At 36.1% G+C, this 18,276-nt stretch overlaps 1 protein-coding gene across 2 annotated transcripts in view; it reads left to right on the top strand.

Moving 5' to 3' along the window:
* Nucleotides 1-318: 318 nt before the first annotated feature.
* Nucleotides 319-18,276, top strand: part of LEF1 (lymphoid enhancer binding factor 1) — a 99,397-nt gene continuing 81,439 nt past the window's right edge. For both annotated transcript variants that reach the window (XM_088132989.1, XM_088132988.1), the window contains exons 1-3: nucleotides 319-1,029; nucleotides 3,445-3,505; nucleotides 4,880-5,013. In XM_088132989.1, the coding sequence (XP_087989115.1) occupies nucleotides 823-1,029; nucleotides 3,445-3,505; nucleotides 4,880-5,013 (402 nt within the window). In that variant the 5' untranslated portion in view covers nucleotides 319-822. The remainder of the gene's footprint in view (nucleotides 1,030-3,444; nucleotides 3,506-4,879; nucleotides 5,014-18,276) is intronic.

Consider the following 18,276-nt stretch of genomic DNA (forward strand, 5'->3'; position numbering starts at 1 on the left):
CGAAGAGGAAAAAAAAATCTTTCCCGGCCAAGGAACAAAAGCGGAGTCCTGGTGTGTTTGTGTGTGTGTGTGTGTTAGAGGAATTGCTTCCCCACTTCCCTCCGTCCTTTTTCTCCCACTAGGCATGCTCCCCCCCCCAACCTCTGCGTCCCGGACTTTCGCGGCGTGGGTACGCGCGCAGGCACGGAGCCCCATCCTTCCTTGGGTCGCTTCCCAGAATTCCCAACAGAGCTGCTTCTATCTCAGGAGGCTTCGACTTAAACAGCTCGTTGGCTTTTCCCACTCGGAGACGAGCATTTGTGCTCCCCCCTGAAACATTCGGACAGTGGTGTCTTCTTTAAAAAGCGGGGGGAGGGAGAACGCAAGCGGTCCACAAGAAATTAGGCTTCTCTTTAGAAAAGCGGAGTTAAACGTGTCTGGGGAGAAGCAAACTTGTCCCGACTTTCGCGTCGTCTTAACTGCAGACACAACAGAAACCGGAGGGGAAGGGAGGGGGGCGCGAGTCTGCCTCGCTCGTTCGCTCTCTTTCCCCTCCCCTCCTTTTAAAGCAGACAAAGTAGACAGGCCCGGCCACGCTCCAGTCTTGCTTGCTCTCCCCTCCCCCAGGTGTTTGGATGTGGATGGGGTGGAAAAGGGAGGAGAGCGCTGAGTTTAGCCCGAGAGGCGGAGAGGGGGGGATAGGAGTGCAGCGCAAAGCGAGCTCCGCGTCCAAAGCCTTTTAACTTCCCTCGCTCCTTCCTCCTGCTATTCCTCTCTCTCGTTCTCCCTTCCTGCCCTCCCTTCTTCCCTGCCCTCCTTTATTCCCGGGGTCGAGAAGCCACTATGCCTCAGCTCTCGGGAGGCGGCGGCGATCCGGAGCTTTGTGCCACCGACGAGATGATCCCTTTCAAAGACGAAGGTGACCCTCAGAAGGAAACGATCTTCGCCGAGATCAGCCACCCGGAGGAAGAAGGAGACTTGGCCGACATCAAGTCTTCGCTAGTCAACGAGTCGGAAACGATCCCCAACAGCAACGGGCACGGACATGAGGTACGGAGAGAAAGGGCTGGATTTAAACTTGGAGCGTGTGTTTGCGTGAAGGACAAGAGAGAGTGCTCCACAGCTGATGGAGTGGACCGGCACAAAGTTTCTGGAAGGAGCGATGGCAAGTGTGAGCAGCAGGAGTCCCGGAGCAGCAGAGTCACGCCCGGAGGAGAACAGTCCGGTTTCGCTCTCTGGGTGGGCTTCCAGTTGGGAGGGGGCGAGGAGAATCTTTTCCGGCTTTCTTTCATCTATTAGCCTCAAGTGTGTTCTGGGATTCGAGCAGGGAATGGGGAAAAGTTATTTTCTTTTTCCTTAATTTTAAAGGCTTCCCTTGTTGAAGTTCCCACATTCTTTTTTCGTGGCAAGCTAAGGAAAGGGTGTGTGTGAGCCCAGAATGGAAAACGGGAAACTGCAAGCCGCCAAGTGGGTTACAGTTTTGACCACGGCGCTTTGAAAACCGATACTCCACTGTTCCCCATGAATGAATAGCGCTTGGCGTAGTGGTGGGAGGAGAGAGCGGAGTTTGGAGCTGTTTGCACTCCCCACCCCCAACCCTTTGGAACCAGACCCTGGGCTTGCTCAGAAGTTGAAATAGAACGATTGGTTTGTTTACCCAGAGTTTAATCTTATTGCTACTTTATCCCCAACTTAGAAACGGGGGGGGGGGGGGAAGAGAGAGAAGGCCACTACTGCTAGAATGCAACTATAGTAGTCTTTCTCCCTTGCCCCATTAGCTTTTTTTTTGCTAAACTGGTTCCTTTTGCTTTGTTCCTTGTAGATGTGCAGATAGCTATTAAGGCTGAAATGTAAACCCCTGTTCTGTTTTGAGATTAAAACTCTGAGTTTGGTGCTGGGGGTTCTCTATATTATCCTGATTACACTTGCCTTACTGCCCCCCTCCCCAAGATAACATCCTAGGCACTCTTCAAGAATAGATCTTGTGAGGCAGAGGGTCACAGAATCCTCATCCAAAAAAAACAAACAAAACAGGGATTCCCAGTTGGACTTAGAAGTTGGTTATAAATTGAGAATGCCACTGTAACCTTATGAAACCAGAGGGTCCATGCATTGTTGCAAAAAAGAGGTATCTACTGCTTGAGTTGATTCATGCATTAATAAAACCTGGAGGTCAGTTTGAATTTGTTTATTTGGGAAAAGATGCCTGAGAGATTTGAAGAAATGTTATTTCTGTGGCCTCAGTGGCTCAGAGATAGTAATAGCTGCTCGTAAGTCAGAAGAGTTTCTTTCTTCCTGTTGCTTCTGGCAGGAATTGATGTAGAAATATTTTAGGAATGTAGCAATGGGCCCTGCCCTACTAATAATTAGGAAAAGGGTCCTAGGCACATTAGTTCCAAGTAAATTCCACTCACAATCAATGTCATTTATGGTTAGGTACACAGCCTTATATATGTCTGAGAGAATAATAAGTCACGCTGAACTTGGGCTGTTCCTACCATTAGGCAGAATGAGACAGATCCCTTTGGCAGCTGATTTTGCATTTTATAAAACAGCAGCATTAAATTGCTGCTGTTTGTTTACAATGGCTGGCTTACTCTAGGAGGAGGCCCTTGTGCTCCTATCTTCTTAAATGCTAGAATAACTTTTTGTTCTTTACATCTTGACTTGCATAAGAGTTACCTGCTTTTTTTTTTTTTCTCATGCAACAAAATACCAAGGGTTGCTACAATGAAATAGGGACTGCTTGAATTGTCTCTGATGTTTCTAAATCAGTGCTTGAATCTGTATGAACTTTTATTGATTAAAATGGAGCCTATTTAAATATTAGCAAAATGAGAGTCATTTGGTTAATACCTAGGGGTTACTATGAGTTCTCACATAGTATGATGCCTTCCTTTTTGTAAAGACTAAGCATGATGTGAATGCCCTAAGATTCCAATTGTGTATGTACTTGTCTGGGAGTAAGCTTCATTCAACATAGTAATACTCCTGAGTAGACGTGCATTGGTTTGTTCTGTAAATTAGCTTTCATGGCATGATGAAAGGCATGTTTATATGAGTCATAGGATCATACAATAGCATTAATCTAGAGCAGCCATGAATATTCTTGGATTGAAATCAGCAAGGTCACAGAATTAGTCATAAACTCTTTAAATGATTTGCATAAACTATTGGGTAACTTACCTACATTAAAACGAACCAGACAAAGGTTTTTAATAGTGCCAATTTCAATAAAATAAACATCTGATGTAGAATAAGGACTATGGAAGCCATCCTTATATAGCTGGAAACAGAAAACTGGGACATTCCTCCGTTTAGCTTATTTGTCCAGTAAAGTAAAAAATATATATACACACACACTTTTACTGAACTTGGACACTGACATTTTTTTTTCATTATGGGGTGAATGTACTACAAAATATGGTAGCAGTCATGTATGATTTTTTTTTTTTTTTTTTTAAGGTTTCTAGGCCAGGCCAGTCTCAGGAAGCTTATGAGAAAGGCAGAGAACATCCTGAAGAAGGTAAGATACGTTGTTGTTGTTTTTATAGTAGCTTTACCCAACCTGGCAGTCTCCCATTGAACTGGAAGCACACTTCTTTAACATAACCAGTCAGTGCATATTATGGTACCAGGCTAGATATCTGCTGTGTGGTCTCTGGATTTTGCGGTTTAGATAGTGTATTTGTAATGCTAACCTCTATTTAGTTTGGGTCTTACAGAATCTGAGTAAAGCCGTCTGACAAAACCCATTCTTTTTGAATGTCAGTTGTTGGCTATGAATGTGATTTTGCCATCTTACATAGTGCTTCTGCGCCATGGGAGTGTTTCCCCAAATCAATCCAGTGCCCATTTTTTAAAATGTAGCTTTAAAAGAATAAATTTCGTATCTGTTAGGAAAGCATATGTATTCTATTCTTACCAGACAAGACCACTATTGATTCTCTGTGTGCTCAGACATAATTTATTTGCTTAAGTGCAGAAGTAGTTAACAAATCCTTTTTTCAAAACTGTGATGAGGGAATCTGTTTCATTCATACAATACACTGGGCATCTGTACTGCTAATTAAATGACAGTTGTAAGAAGGTCCACTGGATACTTGGCCAAATAAAGTCTTTCAGTGAGCCCAGTTAGGTGAATGAAATGTTTGACCACAAAATATTTCAGCTTCATGTCAAATCCACAACCCAGAAATGTCTTCTGCTATCTGGGGATAGCACTGAAGGACTGAGTGACTTTTGTCGATAAATATGGACAAGCTAAATAAGTGTTCCAACTTGCACTGCTTGCAAACTAGCCATTATTATTTAAATTAGATATTAAGAAGATTAGAAATGGAGCCTCCTCTGATGAACAAGCTCACCAGTATCAGCAGGGTATTGTTACATGCCAGCCTGAACTCTTTTTCTCCTTAATTGCTTCTAATTGGCCCAATCAGAATAAGCTTGATCATGTTGTATGTGTACAGACTACTAGAGGAAGTTTTAGAATTACACATTAAAAAAAATAGGGCATATTAATCATTAGAAAAAGCACATGTAGGTCACTTTGTATATAAACATTCTCTTTTCTCTATAAGTTGTGGTTGTAAACAGATTTATTTGAAGTTTTAATATTGTAGGTGTCTGGTAAGCTACAATTTTTAAGCTTGAAAATATTTGCTGGAAGTCAAACCGTAGAACTTATCACAGAGCATATGTAGGGAAGACTAAAATCTTACATACAGATCTTCTTTCAAGAGGTTTTAAAACTTAACTGAGGAAATACTGATTGCAAAGATGAAGCTTTGAAAAAAATCTAAAGCCGCTAGATGAAAATCATGTTATCTTATATAAAAGTTTCTTTTATATTAGAAATCTAAGCAACAAACCAAATAATAACTCTTCCTTTTTACAGGCAAACACACAGATGGTGTTCTGTACAATAAAGGACCTTCTTATTCTGGTTATTCTGGGTATATCATGATGCCAAATATGAATAATGATCCATATATGTCTAATGGTTCTCTTTCTCCACCAATTCCTAGAACAGTAAGTGTTCTTTACATATATGTGTGTGTGTATATGTGCATGCAGTGAATGGGGGAAAAAAAAGCTATATTTGGAAAGACAAGCTTTGTGTACAGAGCAGCAAACATTTAGTTATGATAACATTTCAAAGGACTGCTTACTACTATGTGGAAATCCTTCTCCTTGGGATCATTTCTAATTGCATTCAGACATTTTAATAATATTCAGAAGCCTGTAATAGAGCATAAGGGGTGAATTGTACAGAATGGCTGGGTGGTATGACTTCAATAGCAGTGTAACCATTGACATATGTTTGTGATGTTCATTATGAAGTACATCTTCATAGGAAGATGCAGCAGTTGCCAGAGTAATTGTTAAATTTCTTTTAAGTTTTCTTAGGATTAAGCTTCATTAGTTCAATGAAGTTGTTACTCCTGAGAAACATATGTGGCGCTGCACCCTTAGTGGTAATTGGATCTAAAGAAGCTGAAGTCTCTAGCGTATCTTACTATATAGCCCAATAGATCTGGGGTTTGAGTTGGGGTAAGACAATCCTATTTTTGCTATATCTATAATAAAAAAACCTTTTAAAACTGCAAGTTACCTCAAGTGCTAATTTTTCAGAGCCCCAAATATTAATTTTATTTTTCTCTTGTTGGGCATTTTTAATTCACACAAATGTGATAGTTTTGGGCTTGCTTAATAATTTATTGAATTCATGGTGGAAAATCGACATGAAGTTGTGGGTTTCTAAATTTTCAAGTTATTGTGCTCTCTATCTCTAAGAGTATATAAAGCAAAGTATTATACGTTGGAGTGTTATAAAGAGGAAGAGTGAAGTGGATTATAGTCCATTAAAGCTCATGCTAAAATGTTTTTGTTTTAGATGGCACACAATTCTTTGGCATTTCAACTGTATTTGAGCCCTGATTGCATCAGGGATGGAATTTAACACACATCTGTAGAATGCACATATAAGCCTAAAAATACTGATGTAGGCATATAAAAAATGTACTTACTACATGTATCATGCAGCCAGAGCTTCAAAATTACTTGTACCTCTGGGACAGTGTGTTTTTAATGGCAAACTTGCTTTAGCACTGTGTGATGTTTGAAGTGGTCTAAGGATACAGTGACCTCATCTGTTTTGGTGTGAATCCTGTTTTAAGTTGGTGGGATTTACTGCTGAGTAAACATGAATATATTGCATTGTGTATCTAAAGATGGTGGATGCTACATTATCTGCTGTGCTTTTGAGGAGAAGAGATAAATTGGTTGCCCAGTGATGTGTATATTTCCAGACATGGTATATTGTTATATATTAACATGTTATGATTTGTAAATTCTGGAAACAAGCCAAATGCCCAAAAATTCAATATATGAAACAGCTAAAAATATTTTACTTTGTGGTTAAAGGTTATCTCCTTCATGTTTGTACTGGCTTCCTCTAGAGACCAATAACTGGTTTGGCTTGATAAATCGGTTTGCATCCATACTGGAGAATGCCAGTATTTTAACTACCAAGTTTTTAATTGAGTGTTGTATGCCACTCAGAGTCACTCTTTTGTGAGATGGGCAGCTATATAAATATGATCAATAAATAAAATAAATAAGTTATCATGGTTTTGTATTTCTGCAATAAACTGAAAATGTGATGGTTGAAGAGGAATTATACCTAATGCTAAATATCATATTGGTATTCGAAATATCAGTGTTCTTGACTATTTTATGCAACTAGTGGTTTGCTTGAAAATTGAGAAAATGGAAAGTACAGTGCAACAGAGACTTCCAGGGCTTATATGAAATACCCTTGCACTAAGGGGACTTGACTAAGGTGGTAATAATAATCTTCATTTTCTGAAATGGTCAACATATCTTGTCCGATATTATTGTAATTACCTTGATTGTATTATGCCACTTTGAATACATTTTCAAATAGTTGAAGGCTTTAAGACTAGAGAATTTACCATAGTTGAAAACTAGTCATTATTTTGTATTTTCCTTTCCAGTTATTTGTTTATTGTGACTATTTTAGGTAGCATCATTCAGTGATACTATGAAACATTCTTTCCAATTTTATCCAACTTCTGTATTTGAAAAAAACTAGAGTTTAAAATCCCATAAGATTGGAAGAAATTTGAATTGAGGGTTAGGATTAGGGTTAGGGTTGGAAGTAATTTAAATGGGGGGGGGGGACTTTGGGATATTTTCAGGTAGTCATTAGGAAGATTCTCCCCTACAAATACATCTGAAGATTTGTGTTACCTTGTCAGACACCAGTTTGGGAACACACACTTTCTAGGATAAATCTGCCCTCAGCTTCTTCCTCTTCCCAGGAAACCCCAAATAAGTTAACACCATCTTTGAATACTTTCTCTTTTTAGACAGATTCAAACTGAAGACTGCTCTGATAGATTAAATGCAGATGGTTCTTGGTTGAGTTGAAATAATCATTTGTGTGTGGATTTGTTTTAGGGTACACATGTGGAATTCTTCATTAGCATAACAAAGTATCCACAGGTTGACTATACATGTTGCCCAAGGTGCTAGTCAGAATTTGAACCATCAAGGACAGTGCCTTTTTCTCAATTTATACTCAACAGCCTGACTTATTCATGTGCAGGGAATGTAATGAATACCATTACTACTTTACATAAGTCTTTCCAAACGAATAAATGTTCTGTTACCATTTTTTTCAGTATGGGGAAAAAACTTGTTTATTGTGAAATCCTTGGTTATTTCTCTACTTAGGATGCTAATCTAATTCCACAACCCTGAATATTTTGAGTACACCCCATGGGAAGGAAAAAAAAAAAACCGAACAGAAATATACATACAAAATTTCTCTAAAACAAGTTTTAATGTTGCTTCTGTAAAGCTTGAATGCATATTGCATAACATGCCAAACAAAAGGATATTACTAATGGTGTGCTTAAATTTTGATGCAGTATAGCAATGTGGTAGAACTGCAATATATATGGGTGTCTTTTGGTACAATTTTCAACATTGCTGACATTATGAAAGGTTCAGATGATTTGAAAATCCCATTCTGTGTTAGTTAAATTGCAGATCTATATGGTATTCTAGGTTATTTTGGGAAAGGTGGTATCTTTATGTAGGGATGAGCAGGGTTGGGTATCTGTTAGGATTTTTCTTTCTACATCTTGATTCTTTTGATTTTGTTCACAAAATCAAAAGGAGTTAGGCTATACAGCGTAACTCCTTTCAGTGAATAAGCTATACTATGTGATAACTCCTTTGTCATATCTTGTTTGCAAAGTTTCCTTTCAGGGACTGTTTATACAACAACTAAGTGTAGAAGAAATTTGACCAAACTGAATTATGTAACGTATTTAAGAATCCATGACTTTCTATACAAACCTTGCTCTGTAAAATAATGAATTTGCTAAAATAGTAACATAAATTGTGCCTTAAAAGATGAAAATGATTACTGTTTTTGTTGGAAAAACATTTTAACAGTTACTTATTTTTTAAAAATCTCTCCTGTTATATTTTGCCTAACTTGCCTTCATTTTGAAATTCCTAATATTCTCGTTGAATATCTGAAGTTACAAGCTTCAAATTTACTAAGAAAGAAGCTGCTATAAACCTTGGAAGGAAGCAGGAGTTGGAAACCCCAAAGGCAAAAACCTGCTCTTCTCAAAACAAGTCATCATATAGCCCAAATATTAAGAATGAGATATTTAATCCTTGTGAACATAGCTTTGGGTTCCCTTTTGGCAGTTTCTGGTATAGCAGAGTGTGAAATAATGGAAAGAGATGGAGAAGGAAGATCGCTATATATTTTTTAGTATTTTATGGGATCTTATTCCTGTAAATAACGGCACATTATTCAATAATCTATTCGTATCTCTTTCCCAAGCAATTAGATTAAAGCTTGAGTAAAATCTTGGGTGGCAAGATTCAGTAATTCTGTGTTATGTAGTGTTGGATTCTCAGTAAGATGCTTCTAATTTCTAGTTAAAATTATTAGATCTCTGCTAAAAAAAAAATTTTTTTTTGCTCAACGGAAGAGACCATATACTTTTTAATACAATAAATGGGCTAAGCACTAATTTTAAACTGCTATAAGTGTAGTTTGTAGCACTGAAGTTGAATGTTATCTTAGTTTTAACAAACATTCCAATCTTAGTGAAATCCAAAATGAATGTGAATAGGAATTACCTTACTGTACAACATAGATGTCTCTAAAAACCTGATAATAGGATGAAAGGAATTTAATTTCAATTTCAAACCACACTGATTTTATTTTATTTTATTTCATTTCATTTCATTTCATTTCATTTCATTTCATTTCATTTTGAAAGTCTTTTGTATAATTCTTGAAGAGGTACATGGTAGGAAGAAAGGCATATTGTGGCAAATAGTGTAGCATGAGCAATGATTTAAGTATGCACAGATAATTAAAAATAATAAATCTGTATTATATGTATACTATATAAATTTTTCTTGCGCAATCTTTAAAAAAAATCAACTGTTCTTGGAGGAGAATATTACTTATATGTAAATTGGTAGAGTACATTTATTACATATTCCTGATTGTGTAACATTTTTCTGCTGATAATTTTCAAAGGCTTTCAGTAGTAAAAGTTGGAAATTTACAGAACCATACAAAATGGGTTTCTTAAAGGTTAAACTCTTTCAGTTAGATTATATGGAAATGAAAGACCTTGCATTTTCTCCTTGCAATCTTCCTAATGTTTATATTCCATGGAAAGATTCATTGCATGGATATGTGCTTTTTGACCTCTAGTGATTGTCTTTTGCCAAATTATACTAAGAAAATAACAATTTGAGCTCAGGTAAATTTCAAAATATGCCCATGCGCACATGCACGTGCACACACACATACTTTAAAAAGATTAAGACATGACAAAATTGCAGTGCTAGTGATCCATTCAAATGATCTTGAACACATACTTATGTTTCTCTGCATAATAATGGATTTAAACAAGGAGCTGTTAGGTTGTCTCAGTCTGATGTCCTTTGGATGTGTTGGACTACAGTTTAACAACTTTTCTCCATCTCTCATAGCTAGTGGTGGCATTGTTGGGAAAGGCTGAATGAAATTATGGGGGGAAATATGCATACAATAATTTTTATTAATATTTTAAAGGATATGTTTGTTTATTGAGCTTAAGACCATCATTCACACAGTTTGTACATAAATACCCATCACTCTATTTCCTTTTGGGATGAACAGTATTATGTAAAGTACAGAGTAAGGAGTAATAAATAGTAAGCAAAAAATAAAGACACATCAGGAAAAGGAAATACATCTATTTTATACCAATATAATCACCATAGAGCACCTACTCTGTTTTTGCAAACAATCCTTCTCCTCTTATCATACATCACTTCATACGCTATCTTCTTGCTGCTCTCTTTTTAAGAGTCTCATCCATTCAATCATCATTTTCCTGATCTTTCCATTTCTGTTGATTCAATAACTGTTCTTTGATGTGTTTGTTTTGCAATTCAGTACTCATTCATTCTCTCTGTATGACCAAATCTCTTCAACATACTTCTTTAGTACTGGTCACTCAGTTTTCTATTCATTCATTTCTTCTTCATTCTTAACCCTATCCTGTTTTGTTTTTCCACATTTCTTAAACAACATGTTCCCACTGCATGTTGTTTCTCCTGACATAACCAAATCTCATTTCCATATTAGAAAGTATTCATATTTTTATACGCTACCATTTTCACTTCTTTCTATAACCATTCATTTGTCATAACAGACCATATATTACATATTATCCCACTGTCAATATTTTCATTTTAAGATTTCTCCATCCATTTCCTCATCTGTAATGTACATTCTATCAAAGTACATATATTCATTTACTTACTCTACTTTTTATCACTCTTTGTATAACTTGCAATTGTTCATTTTTTCTGTTGAACACACCTACCTTAATCTTCAATAGATTGTCAGATCCATACTCATTGTTGTCTAATATCTGCCAAGCATTCCAGACTTCAGCCAACAGCACATTATCTTCATAGAAAAGTAGATCAACATTCATGTCATACATCACCTCTAATGTCATCACAAGCATCCCTTATAGATTTATCCAAACATTCATTAAATGTTTTTGTTTAACTAAGAAGACATTACATATTCTTCTGTTACTTGATCTATCTGTGCTTTACTTGCATGTATCACATTTAGCAACCAATCTTCACCTCCATATTTATGTAAAACATTCCAGAATTTAAACCTATTCAATTTTTTACAATTCCTCAATGAACTTTCTCACATTCTGGCAAATCATCCATAGGCAAACTTAACACGCTTATCCCCCTTTACTTTTTGTATTCACTCATAGTAACTAAGAATTTTCTTTGCTAAAATAAATACAGGTGAGATGAATTGTGAGTTGCTAACCCCATTGCCCAGCAAACATAAAAAGTATTGATTGCTGTGTTGAATCTTTACTGGCAACTTTGTCCTTTAAAAGGAGACATCAATGGATTTTTTTTTTTAAATAATGTGGTAAAAGATTATGCATAGTGTTTATATCTTTCTTTTTATTTGTTTCTTACTATTAGTAGCAGTAGCTCTTTTATTGTGCAAGAGCATCCAGTTAGACAAATAGTAGTGGCAGAAAGGTTGTTTGATAGCTGCTCGGTAAAAAGACATGTATTTCTTATAATGGTAGTGACCCAGCCACTAGTAACAGCTGCAATTGTATTTGCTCCCACCTTCAATGACTGGATAAGTTTGATGAACTGGGAAAAAACAGGGGAGGGAGGAGGAGGTCAGGAAGAGGAAGTGGACAGGAAGAATGATGAGAAAGTGGAAGATTAAGCACCAGCTTTTCTCTACTGGAAACCATGCTGACCTCAGCCCTACTTTACAAAACAGTAGTGGCAGATGGCCTTGAAGAAGCAAAGTAGAAGTGGAATTTATGTTGTTAACCTTAGAAACAGCAATTGCAAGAACAGCTACAGTAATATATATTGTATTGGCAAACACACATTGTGTTGATCTGTAGCTGTGTTTAAAAGATACTGGTCTGGCTGGTGTGGTTAAGTTAGTAAAAGTTCTGTTTGGATCTACATATAGTTGACAATAAAAATTAATTGCCAGCTACACATAGTTGGTTATATATTATTCAAAGTTAATTCCTTTTTGAAAAGGACTTGTAGACCTTAGCAGGGTTTATGGTCTGCATTAAGATATAGTTTAGCTGTATATAAATAAACCATGTTGTCTGGGTTCAGACATAAACTATGGTTTGCACAATACACTGGCTGGGCTAATGCCACATACTAAGTGAAAATCAGATAATATTATAGGATGAGAACCCAATATGCAAATAGATTTTCATAATCTGTTGCTCTGTGGAGTACAGATTAGAAATTATCCAGTCTTGGGGAACTATTTACAGGTACAAGTGCTAAGGTTATAATCTGGCAGTTTTAGAATAGAAATTTAGAGTAGATTAGCAGGTGAGCTCAACCTGAAAGCTAGCCAAGTCAATTGCCTATTGATTATAGCAGCAAGTGGATTGGCAACCTATGGCACTTCAGATGTTGCTGAACTTTTAGCTCCTAGCATCTGCAGAAAGTATGGCCAATGGCAAGGAGAGCTGGGCTTGTAGTTCAGCAACATCTGGTTGTCTATGCCGTTTTAGCAGAAAGCTTGATACAAGTGTTGTTCTACATTGTGAATATCTCACTGTGTGAACTCTGCCACTCTGGATGTGTTCATTTTCTCTATATTGTATAGTACTTTAGTATAAGAGATATGTCTGTCAAGGTCTTCAGATTATCCTCTGAGAATTACAATTTAAGATTGGAAAGGCCAAACTATAAATAAGGACTGTACGTGGCATTTGGAAACTTCGGAGCAAGTACTCTATGTAGCACAAACTGAAAAGAATAAAACACTGCCCTACACATCTGGAAAGCGTTATTATATTGCCACATTTGCTGATTTCATTGGCAATGGAGTTGACACAAGCTCTCCAGGGATGTATCCTCTCTGTCTAAACTGATGTAGACTTCAAATGCTTTGGGTCCAAATAAAATTGGCAGACTTATCTATTACTGTGGAAAGTAATATGGAAATGTTCAACAGAATAGTGGAAATAACTTCATGAACTGCTTTTTAGAAAAATCTTGCACTTGCATTCAGATATCCAAATACATATTCATTGTTTCAGTTTTAACATTTATATAGCTTAACTGTTTCCTATTTGCATTATTTGTTAAGATGTCATTATTGAAATGCGCACCTGTGATAGTCAGCATAATGTTTTTTACAGTACTTCAGAGCTGGAACCAGAGTCCAAATGTCTTATAAACAAACTGAAAAGCTGCTATAGAAGCTATTCCACCTTCCACAGTTGCTTATATAGGCACATCCCCAAATACCTCAAAGTAATATGAAATGGCTATTAAGAATTGACATTCTGTCACTGAAATAGACTTGGGTTAATATTTTTTTAGAATATGTACAGATTGTTTCTGTTACAAGGATTTCATTTAGGCTCATTCAGTAACATTTGTGTTCCAAAAATAAGATGTTATGAATCAAATTGATGCAGAGATCTAATTTATTTCAGCTATCTAGTAAAAATTGACTTCTCACGTACTTTGATAGTTAAGAGAGCAAAGAGGCATCTAATTGTTTTTTCACTGGTGAATCTTTACTTTCATCATAATAACTGTTTACCAATAACATTTTCCCATAACAGTCATGAGACACAACATGTATCCGATGGAGTAACCCAATCATTGGCTACTTTTGCTGTAAATACAGTCATCCAAATTGATGTGTATTTGTACTAGTTTGTTTCTAAATTAACTTTTTTATTTAATAAATTGGTTTAGTTGAATTCTAGATAAACGTATTAGTGAAGTAGTATATTTACATGACTAAGCTTAGAAATTCTGAACATTGTTCAGTCGTTAAGTCATGTCCGACTCTTCGTGACCCCATGAACCATATTGCGCCAGGCCTTCCTGTCCTTCACTGCCTCCCTGAGTTTGCTCAGTTTCATGCTCATTGCTTCAGTGATGCTATCTAACCATCTCATCCTCTGCCGTCCCCTTCTCCTTTTGCCTTCAATCTTTCCCAGCATCAGGGTCTTTTCCAAGGAGTCTGAACATTAAGGCATAGTAATGTGCACACATGTAATAAACATATTTATCTTATGCAAGAGGAGAAAAAGAATGGGAGGAACCATCTGGCATGTGAATCTAACAGATTATGCCTGAAGAACTACATCTAGATAGAGAAAAAAAGTTTCCTTAGCCTCCTAATACATAATAGTTGGTTTGGTGCATAATACTATTCCAGAAGCTACAGATCTAAGCTATAGTTAAACTACAGTGCATGGGTAATGTAGCACATTTGGCCCAGACTAAACAAAGCCTATCATGTTGTAGTGAAATCTGTGAACACAGCCAATGTATCTACATATTTGAAAGTTTAAAAGTTGGATCTTGGAATAAGAGTGCATGAAATATGCAGTGGATGTGGACAAGGAGTGTTGTCATACAGCCACTGTATCATTTGAAACAGAGGTCCTTTCATAAAGAATGTTAGTTGTTGTCACGTGGTCTTAGTGTAAGCTCCGCTAGTCCTTTCCAGTAGTCTAAACAGACCTCGGAAGCTTTCAAACCCAAACCTTTTAAGATTCCGAAAGACTGGGAATATTAATTAATTAGAATCATTATTATTAACACCACCTTTGCTATTGTATGCAATGAGAAATTTCATGAAATCAAATCTTCAAAACCAAAGCCATTTCAACTAAACAGATATGCAATTTATTTTATTTAGGCTAGAAAAAATTTATGTCTCTTCCTGCTATTTACAACTTAAGGTGGTATGGAAAGATCTCTACCTATTCATATAAACAAGCTTGATCTGTTGTCAAGAACTGATCTCCTGACAAAGATCAAGACCAATGTTTCTCAACCTTAGCAACTTTAAGATATGTGGACTTGCTGGCTGGGGAATTCTGGGAGTTGAAGTCCACATTGCCAAGGCTGAGAAACACTGACCTAGACCCTTTAAGCCCAAACTGGCATTTTGAGTGATGAGGCATAAGGAAGGAAGATTCAGCATAAAAGCAGCCACATCTTGCATTCCTGCATTTCTATTTTGTAGCAAAGTTATGCAGGCATGCCTTCAGGAAATGTTTTAAAATTGATACTAGAAGTTGTCCCAGAAAGGTTTGTGGGCTTGTATTTTATGCTGGTAGTCTTATAATTTAAAATGAAGGCATATTTTAAAATGAGCTGTAATAAAAATATTTTATGTATGTCCTTTAGCAGCCTTCTAATGAAAGCCCAGAAATTACTCTTTCTTAAAACTTATAAGAATGAGCTTGACAAACTTCTTTCTTCATCATGCACAAATTTTTTAAAAGCAAGAACCACCAACTTTATTCCAGGCTACAAAAGCTTCCACGCCAGAAAGTGATTCGTACTAGCCAGAGGCTATCCAGATTTTTGCTGATTTGATATATGAATCTCAAAAGAAATTAGGTATATGCTCTTATCTTATCTTTGCATATAAGATAAGTCTCTGTGGTGTAATACTGAATTCCAAAATGTATTTTGATTATAAAGAGTAATCTTTAAAAATTGCATGGCATGGATCCTTACAATCTTTGGCTGTGAGTTAAAACAGACATTACTGTTTTAATGGCAGAAAGCTTTGGCAAGAATTGGCAACAACCAAAATGAAATTGATTTTTTCCTTCTTTGCTGGAATACACTAATCATCAGCTTTCTTTGTACTTTGCTTCTGAGTTTTCCAGAAGCATTTGATTTTGAAACAAAATAGGGAGATGAGTCTTTACTATCCTAGACCCCTTAATTTGGGGGTGATTGGGATATTCTTGTATCCCAGAAGTCTGTTCTCTCTAGTATATACTTCATTCAGATTGTATTATTCATTTCTTTCTGAGATGAATAAGATTTCCTGATGTTCTCCTGCACAGAAACTCATGGGAACTACTCAACTTTGATGAGGTTCTTATTTGTGACATTTTAGGTATCACTGCTTTTTTATTGGCTTTGGGCACCTTGTTAATTCCCCCCCCCCCAAATAGTCTTTATTTTCTGAAGGTTGTCCAGAAATTATTCTTTGTTATAGGATGGCTTTTAATTCTTATGTCCTAACTTTTTAAAAATTTATAATGTGAACTTGATTTTATATGATGTGACTCTCTCACTCCATTGTTCTAGTAAAGGTAGGATATTTGTTTTTTAGAAAGGTATCATGTAACACCATACATTATATATTGTTCAAATCTGAAAGTTGTAACTGTAGATCAGATAAAGCAATGCTTAGAGAATAAATATGGGCAGCTAATGACAGTTTTCATAAAATAAAAATGGTATTAAAATACAAGAGAATAAGCAGCTTCATTTGTGAACAAGCCAAGAAGCAATGGGTTTCAAATTCCAGAGATGTAAAGATAGGAATTAAAATAATAAGAGAAACATGAACAACAAAGATAGCTAGGGAAATATGCAGGTTCTTTCTCTGAAATCATTTTTAGAAATGGAAAAGGGCAGCCCAGCTATTAAGTGATAATACAGTATTATTGTTATAAAGCAAACTGGATAGAATAACTATCTCACTGTTGCTCTAGGCTTATACTTCTCCTAATTTTACCAAGAATTAATCTTCAGTTGTGAACTTCATGATTTCCCAGCCAGGAAATGTGTGCCATCCCAGCTCATTTGGAGGATGCCAAATTATGGAAAGCTAACTTAGAATTTGTTTGTTAGCTGCCTTGCAATCACACTCTCTCTCTCTTTCTCTCTCTCTCTCTCTCCCCCCCGCCACCTTTCTGATTTACTTGTTCAGTGCTGCAACCCCTTTATTTTTCAGCTAGAGAAGGCAAACAGTTCTCTGCATCATGGTTCAGGTAGTTAGCTGTGGGGAGTTTTGTTAACTTTTCTGGTTGAAGCAACCAAAGGAATAAATGAGGAGGAGTAAGAGCAGTGGGGCTGATATGCTTGCCAGGAATGTCCAAGATGAAAAAAGATTTGCTGCAGTGTTGAAGATGATAGCTGTTTAAATATAAGGCTGGAGGAAATAAATATATTTCCAGGAAATAAATCTATTTCTGGAAGAGATACATAATTCTACTACCACGTCCATTCACTTCCATTTTACACAGGATTGTAAGGCTGGAGGAAATAAATCTATTTCCTCCAGCCTTACAATCCTGTGTAAAATGGAAGTGAATGAACGTGGTAGTAGAATTATGTATCTCTTCCAGAAATAGGATAAAAGTTTTGAGTGTTCAGTGAAAGTATCTTAAGCACAGGATTAGGGAATGTTGATACTGTATATGATATCTCTCATTTTATTTAAGATATTTGTAGGCTAACCATAACTAAATGTTCTGTGGACATTGTACATGAATAAAGCAAACAAAATAAAGAAGACAAATAGAATCACAGTATTTATCTGATTGAAACCAACAACTGCACTGCTGATTTTTTTAAAAAACAGCAATTTTCTGAAATTTATGGACTAAAACTATAGTACAGATACCAAGAAGATTTGAAAACTATATATGATCAAAGGAAAAAATGAAGAAGTATTCAATACTGCATTTGTTGAAAAATATTGCCAGATAAATGAAATGTATAAAATAGAATTTCATAATTACAGATTCTTTGCATTTTGTTGAATCCTAATTGGGACAGTATCATGAGTTAGGTGCAGATGACACAATCTAAGCAAAGCACTTACTGACATCTTTATATGAGTTATGTTTATCTGACATTTCAAACACTTTAAATGTGTGTGTCTTGATGCATATATATTGAGATGTTTCCTTAAATCACAGGAATACAAAATAATTTTATAGTTGTATGGTAATATACGCCCATCTTTTTTATACAAAGTTTATTTTGAATATGAGTATGTTGTGCAAATTATTGCTGGCTTTATATTTTGAGTAAGACAGGCTCTTTTTCTACTGACATTTAAAATGAAATTATATAATTTCAAATCAATAAAAGGCAGTGATTTATTATAGCCTTATTCACCTATGAATTAGAATGAACTTTATTTTTATTTCTGAGTGAATGCATTGGTATTATCAGAATATTAAAATTAGTTTGTTACTAGTCATGTTATAGGGAAGGTATCTACATTAGCTATAGTCATTACTTGACTTATAGTTGGATTCCATGATTTGCTTGAAGCATTTTCTAAGCTGCCTTTCTGTATTTAGTCTTTCTTTATTTCATTGTTTAAGCATCAAGTTTTAT

Source organism: Python bivittatus, unplaced genomic scaffold (assembly GCF_059951505.1).
Source record: "Python bivittatus isolate LINGU-HERP-01145 unplaced genomic scaffold, Pbiv_v1 ctg000070_np1212, whole genome shotgun sequence".
Lineage (NCBI taxonomy): Eukaryota > Metazoa > Chordata > Lepidosauria > Squamata > Pythonidae > Python > Python bivittatus.